The 12,449-nt window shown below is 36.3% G+C and overlaps 1 protein-coding gene across 13 annotated transcripts in view; it reads right to left on the bottom strand.

The window, feature by feature from the left end:
* Window positions 1-12,449, bottom strand: part of Spef2 (sperm flagellar 2) — a 146,316-nt gene that overhangs the window by 113,741 nt on the left and 20,126 nt on the right. For all 13 annotated transcript variants that reach the window (XR_007591165.1, XR_007591164.1, XR_007591163.1 and 10 more), the window contains exons 3-5: window positions 9,634-9,886; window positions 4,932-5,072; window positions 3,605-3,669 (exon numbers count right to left, since the gene is read on the bottom strand). Coding sequence is in view for 7 of the 13 variants with exons in the window: in XM_050139019.1 (XP_049994976.1) it covers window positions 3,605-3,669; window positions 4,932-5,072; window positions 9,634-9,886 (459 nt within the window). In the remaining 6 variants the exon portion in view is untranslated. The remainder of the gene's footprint in view (window positions 1-3,604; window positions 3,670-4,931; window positions 5,073-9,633; window positions 9,887-12,449) is intronic.

Consider the following 12,449-nt stretch of genomic DNA (forward strand, 5'->3'; position numbering starts at 1 on the left):
TGGACTTTCCACAGGGCAGGGAACCCTGACTGCTCTTTGGACTGGAGAGGGAGGGGAAGAGGAGTGGGGGGAGGGGGAGAAGGGTGGGAGGAGGGGGAGGGAAATGGGAGGCTGGGAGGAGGCAGAAACTTTTTTTTCTTTTCTCAATAAAAAAATTTAAAAAAATTAATAAAAAATAAAGTTAGTACGATTAAATGTCTGTGGAAGTTATATGATCATTCAGCAAATTATTTCCGTTCTTTTTTCTAAACATGCCGTTACAAAGATTCTGTTCTAGCCGGGAGGTGGTGGTGCACGCCTTTAATCTCAGCACTCAGAAGGCAGAGGCAGGCAGATCTCTGTGAGTTTGAGGTCAACCTGGTCTACAAGAGCTAGTTCCGAACAGGCTCCAAAGCTACAGAGAAACCCTGTCTCAAAAAACCAAACCAACCAAACAACCAAAGAAACAAAAAGAACCAACCCCCCCCCCAAAAAACAACAACAAAAAAAAAAAAAACCAAAGACTCAGTTCTAGATTAAGTGCAGGTTAATTGCTCCCTCAATACTGTGTTTATGCTGTCAAAACTACCTAGTTGATGAGTTCTCAGTTATTGATCAATCAATCTATCCATTCTTCCATCCACCCACTTACTCATCCATCAGCTCACAAATTATTGAAGACTCCATATGCAAGTTAATGACAAGGAGCTGAATATGTTACATTTTCCAATTAAAACATTATACAGTCCCAAAAGGCATTAAAATATTACACTGTATCCCATAAATATATATTAGTTAATCAAAAATTAAAATTATATGAAAGACTTGAAAATGCTGTGTATGCTAACTGAACAATTTAATTGATGTGTGTATACATCAATTATCATACTATATGAATTTTTAAAATTAAAATGATAAAAATAAATTTGTAAACATAAAAGAAAGATATGTGGTAGTTTCATTAAAGATATATTTATTTGAAGACAGTGGTTATAATTTATTGATAGCTGAATGTTTACCAAACATTCATAGAGATTAATGGATTTTTACATAGGAATTATCAGTATAAATATTTTGTCAAATATTTATTTGGGGAATTATTTGGTATGTCTATCACACCAAATGCCAAACTACAGCATCCAATAAAGCTCGGCTAAGTAAACAGATTACTGCTAGTATTTATTAATTGTTTAACACAAACAAACAAAACGCAACACCTAATGAAGGTGTACACGCCAGGGTGGGGCTGTTATAGGAGCTCCACATTGCTAGCTGAAAGCTTTCCATTTATCCATAAAAAAAAAGGGGGGGTGACAGCCCTTGTCGCTGAAGGTCTTTTCAGGCATGGCCAGCAAAAGGCAACTGCTGAAACTGTTCTTGAGATGCAAACGTGTGTGTGTGTGTGTGTGTGTGTGTGTGTGTGTGTGTAATAAGGAGAAATTGGACACCACTTAGAGAGGGGGGACAGGAGAGGAACTAGAGGCGGGGTACCTGGGAGGGGCTGGAGAAGGAGATGGAAAGGGGAAAGGTTGTAACACTATGATAATTTAAAAAACACATTACAAAAAAAATTAACTTTTTTGCAACATGTTAGGATGGCGTTTCTAAATGATTCCATAACATCCTCAACTGAAATTTCGAAAATGATTTTAAAAACGTAGTTTTTCATAAAAAGGTTTTAAAAAAGCCTATTGTCCTATAACTTTGATTTTCTTTCTCACATTGCTTTAGACCTACGCTTCCCAGTCATTTTCTTCTTGTCGCCCTCAGAGGAGATTTTTGTGCAGCACATTACCAGAGACTTCTTTCCAGGTGAGGCTGCCCTGAGCTACAGAGAACTGACTCCCTGGTGGCTCTCCAGCTGTGTCTTGTCCTGCACTGCCGCTCTGAGAAGGGGGACTCTTTTGCTACGCCCACTTCCATCTCCTTGGAAATTTCTAGCAGGATTAAATGGAATCTTCCAGGAAACACACACACACACACACACACCAAAAACAAAACAGAAAGGAATTGAAAGAATAGCCTGGAAAAAGTACCTCCCATGCTTGCGAATCAAAAGAATCCGTATTATGAAAGTGTTTACATTACATTATCAAGAGCAATGTATAGATTCTGGAGTTTTACCACCTAAATTCTTCATAGAACTAGGAAAGATTATAAAGTTCATGAAGACTCTAGATATCCCAAGCAATCTGAGCAAAAAGAGAAATTCTGACAATATTTTAATACCTGATCTTAAACTATAAGACAGAGATATGGCAACAAATCCATTATAATAAATTTTCAAAAATCAACAAGTCCGGCAATGGGACAGAATACAGTATCCAGAAATGAATGCAGGCAGCTACAGCCACTTGGGTTTAGACAAATGTACCAAACTTGCATGGGGGAAAGATGGCTCCTCCGCAAAAAAAAAAAAAAAAAAATTGCTGGATGACGTAAACATCCACATGCAAGGAGTAACCTCTTTCCCTTTCTCTTGCTAACATAAAAGTCAATTAAAAATGGCTCAAAGACTGTAACGTAAGACTTGAAGGTTTGAAACTACAGGGCATATAGGTACAGACACAAACTCATTGTAGAGGACTCAGTAGTACAGAAAACAGTAGCAAGCATTGATAAATGGGTTTGAATGAAATCCGAAAGCTCCCATACAGCAAGAGGTACAAGAAACCATGAAGAGACAAAGGCAGAATGGCAAATCTTCCTTGTCGCCTATGTACTTTGGATTCTGGTTTTAGGAACAGAAGTCATGTTAATAAGGGGAATGGGTATCAGGGGAGAGCATCAGAAAGAACAGAAAGCAGGACAAAGGAAAATAGGTACGTTTTCCATTTTCTTGATTTTCTTTCCATATCTGACCTTCCTACTGTTTCTTTCCTGGCTTTCCATTCTTCATTGGACTCTGTAATTCCCTCAGAAACATTAAGACACAACTGAAGCATGTTATTTAATTGTGTATTTTCCTTTAACAAAGAATTCTTTCACATTTCCTAAGGTGTAAATGTATAGAGCTTAGATAGTTTCTATTTTTAAAGACAAAAAAAAAAAAATCCCTACACTGCTCCTACAGGAGTTTATTACATTACAGCCTCTAATGGGTTATTTTCAATAAACCACAATAAGAAATAAAAGGATATGAAATAAGTTTATATTTAGGCAAATGGAGCTATTAAGGGGTCACAATTTATAGAAGACAACTCATAAAATTGCACAACATTTGGTGAAAACCTCACTCAACAATACTTTATTGCTGCAGTGTGCGATAAACACGGGGTGTGGCATGAACGAAATTAAACTGGAACCCAGCTGTGGCATTCCTACAGCACATTTAAATCAACCTAACAATTTCAGTAAATGCCTCAAAATGAATGTGACCGTAGAAAAATAAACACAACATGGAAAAGTAAATTGACTTTACATTTCTTAATACCCATTTTCCCAGCCTAGATCAAAATTCTCAGTGAGGAAACAACCTGAATTTTAAGTAATGTTATCTTCTCTTCCTTCATGTAATCTTTTAATAAACCTTCTTCAAAGCTTCAGCAACTTTGCGACATAAACTATTTGCAAATATTCAAAGTTATTCGTGAACATTTTTGTGATATAAAACATTATATCCTACCTTTCTTTGGCTTGGAGATCTTTTTTTATTAGTGCTTCGAATTTCTTAATCTCATTGGCCACATCCTTTAAAGAAAACTCACCATTAGTTCCCTGTCTTTAAAAGCCATTGAAAAACTCATGTTCAACCAGTTTTAAATGGTAACACGCAGTACTAATTGAAAGTAATTAAGAACAAGATGAGAAAAGATGCCTTTGGGAATACTTTTTATAGTTCTTATTTGTTCTTGTAGATGAGGCTAACCTAAATCAATATAGAAATTGTCTAACCTTAATCACAAAATTCATGATTCTATCTCTCTCTTTTAAAATTGTATGTGCATGTGTATGAATGTAATGTGCAAACACTTGTGTGTGTGTGTGTGTGTGAGAGGGTGTGTGTGAGTGTGTATGTATGTATGTGTGTGTGTTTATATACAGTCTACTGCCCCTGTGGAGGTGAGAGAACAGCCTCAAGTTTTAGTCTTTATCCCCAATTTTGTTTTAGACAGCATCTCTTGTTCACTGCTGGAAATTCTCCTGTCTCAGACCCCATCTCACAACAGGGGGACTAGGATTACAGACACAACCTTGTTAACTCTATAAACTTTTCTTAAATATTTCTATCAATCTTTATTAAAAACTTTCATCAACTCAGGTAAACTTAGATTTTAATAGTAAAAATGGATCCAGAAAAATATGTGGATAATTTACCTAAAGTTCAAGTATAAGGTATTTTGTTAGAATTTTTAAAATAATACACAGACTAATATAAAATACAATGGGTTTATGGACGAGAGAGCAAGGCCAATATCTTCTTCACCAGCACCCATATACTACAATAAAATATGTCAGCATTCGGGTTTCAATCAGTAGTTATCCTCAAAACATAGTATACTTTTCTGTGACATAACTAGGTTTTATCCTATTGAAATGCTGACACTCAGTGTGGCCTAGTAAAATATTTCTAGTGCAGTCATTTTAGTTTAAAATGTCTTACCAGCAACAAGTGCATTAATATGTCTGGGATTCATAACAAATTACATCGCATGGTAAAGAGGAATGGGGTGTTCACAGCTACATCATACTAGACTCCCTATAAACATGAGAATCCAAGCAGACATTCCTACATTGGGAGTTTGAGCTCCCTGGCCTAAAATTACATCCTGTTACTGAACAAACAATAGTAAAATGGATGGAATATACAAACTGGGAGAATTTTGGATAAGAACGGGGAAGATCAAGGATACTTTGAAAAGAAAATAAGAACTTTTAGAAGGTTTCTGCACATTACAAAGAAAAAACATTGTTATTTAAGAGAAAAGACATCAGCAAATGATGCAACTTACCTCTGCCTCCTTTTTCTTTTTCATCAGTTTCTGAGCCTCTAGTGCTTTCAAAGTTCGATTTGGTTCAGGCTTAGGGATCTGTATAATGGCGGCTTGGATTTTGGCCATTATCTCATTTTGTCGTCTTCTATTTAAACGTTGCTGGGTACGGCATACATATTAATTTATTTATTCAGCTTGTCAAAATAATAGTTATGTAATATGTGTTCAGACATACATATACATAAAATATCTGTTAATGATTTCAGAACTTAGCAATTGACAAATGCACTATGTGTTACCATTCCATAATGCCAATATCAACATTATTTACAATGAAAACTATGCTGCTAAACCACAACAATGAAATACTAAAATTCTGACTAAATGATGTATGCATTGTTCTTATGTGTGTTGGTACAAGAATCGTCAGGGGCTCTAAATACGAAGAAGATTATAATTCTTTCCCAATGCCACCTTCATGACCAGGCCAATCATGAGAAGAAGATATTCTTTCTCTCATGTGAAGCCCCCTGGATTCTATAGACCCATTAGCTGCCAATAGAAAAAACAGCTTCCCTAAACCTGTTCACCTACACATGAGTTCAGGGGCAATCCTCAACTACTGGCCTGACGTTAAAATATAAAGCATCACTGGATAATTTCTTAAGAAGACAGGTAATAATTATTTTAAGGACAATATAAACAGAATGATGTAATTGAGAGAAAAATCTCTGAAATATGATAAAGTAAAAGTAAATATCTTATAAATACAATAACATAAAAATTTATGTTTTTGTTACTAAGGCATTGTAGAACTAAATTCACTAATTTCTACAACCAAAGATAAGGGAATTTAATTTACCACTAAATTAAATTCAGGAATTATAATTTTTGTGCTTTATTTTCACTTTCTAAAAAATGTGATTTTTTTCAAACCACATTTTAATTGTCATATGTTTATTTCTCTTTTAAAGAAAGCCAGGAAAGTCCAGGCTTCATTTTTTTTTTTTACTGATTTCTATTGAGCTCTATATTTTTCTCTGCTCCCCTCCCTGTCTCCCCCCTCCTTTACAACCCTCTCCCAAGGTCCCCATGCTCCTAATTTACTTAGGAGATCTTGTCTTTTTCTACTACTCGTGTAGATTAGATCTATGTATGTCTCTCCTAGGGTCCTCATTGTTGTCTAGGTTCTCTGAGATTGTGATTTGTGGATAAGGAAAATGTGGTACATTTACACAATGAAGTACTACACCATAGGAAAAAAATAATGACATCTTGAATTCTGCAGGCAAATGGATGGAGCTAGAAAACATCATTTTGAGTGAGGTAACCTAGACCCAGAAAGACAGTTATCACATGTACTCACTCACAAATGGTTTTTAAACATAAAAGCAAAGAAAACCAGGCTTTGTCTTTTGTCTTATTTACTTCCTATGGTCATGTTTCACATTCTCTCTTCCACAGTATCCCACACCTTTTGGCTTTTCTTTGGAGATTTTCTTCATTAGACTTGACTTTTAAAACCTGGACTGCCTGCTTCAATGCCAATGAAGGCCCAGAACTTGACGTCAACTTAAACTCTGGATTTAGAGTGTTCAATCTCTACCATGCAAAAGCATTAAAAGAATGATCCTGCCCTCTGGCGAGTAACAGAAGGCTTTCTGTAAGTTTGCCTCTTGAATGTTTCCCTCCTTCCTCACCAAGAAGCTGCCTATACTAAGGCTATATTAATTTCTTATCATCTTAATCAATTTAAAAAGCAAGTTTCCAAAGAAATAGGAAGAACCATAACTCTATTGCCTGTATTTTACACATTCCATATATCCAGCCACTTGAAATGTTTTAAAAGTCTTTAATGATTTTTATTCTCCTGTCTTTAAAGACACAGATCATTAAAGATTTTTCAAAGAGGTTTGAGAAGCAGTGGTGAGTTGCACAAAGTAGTTGTCAAGGACAAGATAGTTGGAAAGGGAAGGAAGCAGAGAAGTCACCCATCAAAAAGAAATGGTGCAGGGTATCGAGACTGGGGAATTGCAGAAAAGTGGACAGAGAGGGCCATGGGTAATTGTACCCTCTCTCTTCCACAGGAACACAGTGGTAGAGGTCCTTTGGCCAGTGCTGTAGCTAATAGCCAATCATTTCCCAAAGGAGCTGAGGCACAAATTTCATCCAGTAAAAGAAATGGATTTTCCCGGATAGGCAGTTAATAGTTCTTAGCCACCATTGCAGGTGAACGTGAGTATAAAGATGGAGAGGAGAAAATACGAGACGAGGAGAGAGATGGTAAGGCAAAGCAAAGCCATGCATCACAACATGCAATCTATCTACACAGCTGCTTATGCAATGTGTACTTATTACAGGCAGAAATAAATCACCAATAATAGACTAGGTATTAATGAATTTCTAGAAAAAAATGTTCTAAAGAACCTTTTCGATATTAAAGTGTCTTTGCTCTTCCTCAAGTTTTTGAAATTTTTCAAACTTCTCAAAATGTATTCGGGCAAGGTCTTCTTTCATTTGTTTACATTTTTCTTGAAACCTGCATGTAACCCGCATCAGATTGAAATCAGTTTGGCGTGGTATCAGGTTTTTAAGTCTCTAAATGAAGAAAGCATTTCAAAGGTTTCTGTTACTGGAGAATAGAAGGTGGACTGGCATTGCAGTCACAGGTAAGCTTTTGCATTGAAAATAAATTTTATATACATCATCATAGCTAAAATAAACAAAGTATGTTACTCATGTTAATCACTAAAATCTTTAATTGTATATGGACAACAAAACAATATTTATATCCTCTCTCATAAAATAGTGTCATATATATTTACATCTTAATTTCTTCTTCCCTTTATCAAAAGACCTCTTTACTTTTGATTCCCAGACAACATCCAATCCTTTCCCAGAATTTTTCCCTAAAATAACAATTGTCTCAATTTCTATGAAAATATTTCATGCTTCCTTTGAACTGCTATTTCCAAAGCTATTGCTTTTATTTTCCTATTTCCTTTGCCTCCGCGTTTCCTGAGAAGATAATCTGTCCTCCCTTCTCCCTCATCTTGAAATCACTAAGCTGTAATTCCCACTCTGCAGACACATTTTCCTCTTGCTGGCATGCAAACATGAAGTGGGTTGGGACTTCCCAGTGTTACTCACTTGCAAGTGATTGGCCTGAAATGGGACCTCAATAAATAGCTACCTAATAGGTTATCGACTCTGGAACTTCGTCCAGTTGGTTCTATCATATCTTCCTCAAGCTACACAAAAGTGCAATGTCGTGGCAGGCAGAAATAGCTATTTTTGTTTACACAGCTGGGAAAACTAAGTCAGAAGTTCCTCAGTGACTGAATTGAGTTCACCAAGCTTGTCCATTCAGCACTGTGTTACTCAGCTTTATGCCTCATCTAGTACCTGGCCTGCCCTTGGGAATCTCAGTGTACTTTGCTCCCAGATTAATGATATCCAATTAAAGCAGAACAATCTGAAAATGGAGGTAGCTCTCACATCTACTATACCACTGTTACTTCGAAATTTAAAATTTAAAGTCTGCCAATTTCTATTTAGGCCTCAGTGTGACTGCAGCCCTGACTATTAGTCCAGAAGTCTGGAAAATTTACCTTGCACTTGACTTTCCTCAAGACAAACAAACAAACAAAAAAACAACCAAAAATCAAAAATAACAACAACAACAAGAAAAAAATCCTCAAAAGAACTAGAGAGACTTGCCAACTAAAAAGGGCTAAAATTTCATCAAAAAGCATTTTTCTGAATACTTAAAATGATCAAATATTTTACTAGGCATTTTCCTTGAATTTGAGGTACCCAAACCTTAAGATCACATGACAAACTGATAAAGAATAGTTTGCCACACGTGTAGGCACCAAGAGGTTATCACATGTGTCCTAGCTTTCACACAGGAAAAACCCATGTGAGCTGGGTTAACAGCAGGGATGGGAAAGGGTGTTGGAAAGGGGGAGAGGTGGAATTGGGGTGCTTGGGTGGAAGAAAAGGCTGAATGGTCTAGACATGTTCAAGGACACCTGTTCTATGAACCTGTGCTGAGTAATACAGAGAAGTAACGTTGAGACTCTTCGTGAATGGCTGCAAAGTTCATTTTCAGATGGAGATACAATATAAATATTGTATAAAACAGAATAAGTCTGTGTCAAATCCATTATCTCACAGAAAGCCTGATGCTTAGGAGACAAGCTAGCAGGTTACTGCATGGCTCCTAAACAAATCTGAGCCAACAAAATAGCAGGAGACATGGAGGGGAAAGGAGTGGACATAGAAAGGATTGGTTGGTATGTGTGCACATTTATCAGATAGGTATATATGTGTGTATATATATATTTGTGTATATATATTTGCATATAATATTATATAACATATGCATGTAATAACAATTAAAAAGAAAATATGCATTTAGGAGAGAGGAAAGGGGAAGGGAAAATGATGTAATTATATTAAAGTCTCAAACTGGAAAGAGAAAAAGTACTGGGAAATAGGAACAGAGTAGGATACTAAGTTCTGTAGTGTGGATAGGAAGCAGGGAGACAGAAAGGATAGAGAAACAAATGACAATCGTTAGCATAAAATAATACCCAGAATGGCCAATGATACAAGCAGCTTTAGCGGAGTTTCCCCAGAACTACAATCTCCCAGCCAGTTTGCTGCACCACCTTGTCCCTCGGAGAAAGCCTATTCGGCCTCTTTATGTACCCACCTCTCGAAAAGCCTCACTTTTGAGTGCTTGAAGCCTTAGGTTTGTCTGGGGTTGCATGGTTTGAATTTCTAATCCAGTCAGCCCGGTTTTCTTCTTTTTCTGAAGAGCAATGTACAATTGATAGAGAAGTTTTGTTGCTGCTCCTGGCTTCTCTGTGATGATACTTTGGGCCACATTCTGATCAAACTGCACACCCAACAGGTGGAGGGTTGGCTCCAAGCGGGAGAAATTGTTAAGTTTGGCAGTGGAACCCCTAAAAGTGATAATAAGTTCATAGTATACATTAACACTGAATTTAAAACAAACACGGAGTCTCAGAAGTGCTGTTAAGACAGAACCCTGAATTACCCCACCACACTTAAATGCTTCCTTTCTCTTACATGATACAGTGATGAAAACACTTGGGGATATCTTCCACTGGCCATGTTTCTCTGAATTTCATTTTTCTGGTAGCAGCTAAAATTCATTAATTGTATATGTTTTATGCTGTAAATTTACAATAAAATATTGTATGGGAAGTAAGTACAAAAACAGACAACCAAATATATTCTTCTAAGTGGATAAAAAAACTACAGTTTTGATAATTATATTTTATCCTAAAGGCAAAATTAAAATACGAATGCCCATTGCATTAAGTGATCGTTTATTATTGATAAAATCTTTTACTAGTCCTAAAATTTATAATGACAAGCCTAACAATGACCCTCTCAGACACTGTATATAATTTTTAAGTAAATGATATTAGCTATGGAATACATTGTTACCCTTCAATATGTGCTTCATAGTAATTCTTTGAAGTGAAAAGGACTCTATAATTTGAAATTATATTTATTTTTAATAATTTAATTTCAACATTGCCTCAGACTTCAAGAAACTAATGAATTCATTTTGTTCCCCCAATTAACATTTTATTAAAATAACTAGGTACTAAGGGTATATCTATTTATTAAGTTTAGTTAATTTCAAAGATTAGTTGACATATATAGGGCTAGATAGATAACTTAAGATCACGTGTTGCACTTCCAGAGGATACAGGTTTGATTCCCTGCTCCCACATGTCAGCTAACAAGCATCTCTAATTCCAGTTTCGGGGGATCCATTGCCATATTCTGGCTTCTATAGGCATTACACATCCATGTGTTGCACAATACATATATGCAGGAAAAGCCCCATACAAGAAAAATTTTAAAAAATTAGTGAAGTGTTAAAAATTAACAAGATGTGCTCGTAGTTAATAAGAAATATATTTAAATAAAAAGCAATAAAAAATGAGATGCTGCTTCAGATGTCTCAAATGGTTTGCAGCTGTTGGTGATTAGTGAATCTGACGATGGACGGGAGAGGTACTCGATGCATTTTAACCACTGTGACTCTATCATCAAACCAGATACACACACCAGTTCTAGCCTTTGGCCTGATTTCTTCTTATCTCAGCTTCTAACATGCAAGTTTGTTCTTTAACACAAAATAAGACAGAGTATACTTGAATGTAAATCAAAGTTCATGCCAAAAGTTATTGCTCAGAATCGAGAGTTGCCATATCTCTGAGTGATTGTGCAAAACATGTGGAGTCCCATGTACCTTACCCACCATACATACGCAGAAAGATAGGGCCTGAGAGTTATCTATCCAACTTAGGTCTCTGTTGTACACTGGGCTGCAATATTTAGAGACATTATAATGCAGGAGGGAGACTACAAAAGCAATCACAAATTGTTTTTCCATTTTTGCGAAGCTCATCCCTACAGTCAGAAGAACGAAACCCTTCTTCTCACTTGTCTTACATAGCTTCCTGAATATAGTGTTTGCTTGTGAATGTTACAGTTGGCTTACACTTTGGTTTTTAGATTGTGTTAATGAACTAGTCCAACTGCCCTAACAATAATTCTCCCCGAAAGAATTAATGAATATTCTAAATTACCATCAGTCAAATTTGAGGATCACAACTTGAAGGACTATAGGGAACCTGTGATTGTTAAGGCATCCACACAGCCAGCATAGGAGGTTAATGGGCTCTTGTTTTTGAATATGAAAAGCAGCTGGGACATCTTTGCTCTAGAGAAAAGGCGTATGATGCAAATGATGACCTCTGAGGGAATAAGAAAGGTGCACTGGGAAAAGTTTTCTTGCCCTCTGCTGATAGTCTTTGTTTGCTAAGGGACTTAGGTCTCTTCTGCTGCTTGCCACCAGGTAACAACACACTTCCTCTCACCATGAGAAGATCTGCCCTCCAAAAGATGGTTCCTTATTCACAATTTGTTTTCATTTTAACTAATCTGCTCTGGCAAAACCAAGCTGGTTTCAAAGTAAAGAATCCTCCCAGAGTTAGACAAGTTATACTTGGAATTGAGACATTTCTAAGACATGTAACTTCATGCTTTTGGCAACATGTAATTTTTAATTTTCATTTCAGACAGGAATAAAGACATGTCCACCGGCCAATCTTATGGAGGCAATTCTTCAAAGTTCTCACTTCCCAAGCAACTCTATTTTTTGTCACGTTGACAAAAGGCTAACCAAAACAAGAAGCTAACATGGGTTAGGTCATTTTACAATAATTTTGGACACCTGGCTTTGGCGGTTACTCTAATAAGAACTGATATAAACAAATGATCATAAATAAACATGATAAGGAAAAGAATCACCTAAGTATCACTGGATCAGAGAGAAGACAAAAGGTGAAATCTGCTGGCAGAATTAAAAGGTTTAAAGAATGGTGGACGTGTAGTTGGATCCTAAGAATGAATTAGGGTTTTTCATGGAAAAAAAAAAGTGAAAGAATAACAATATGCAAAGATCCATGTCTGGGTTTGAAT

This window comes from Alexandromys fortis, unplaced genomic scaffold (genome assembly GCF_014885135.2).
Source record: "Alexandromys fortis isolate MF-2015 unplaced genomic scaffold, M_Fortis_MF-2015_v1.1 scaffold_37, whole genome shotgun sequence".
In the NCBI taxonomy this organism is placed as follows: Eukaryota; Metazoa; Chordata; class Mammalia; order Rodentia; family Cricetidae; genus Alexandromys; species Alexandromys fortis.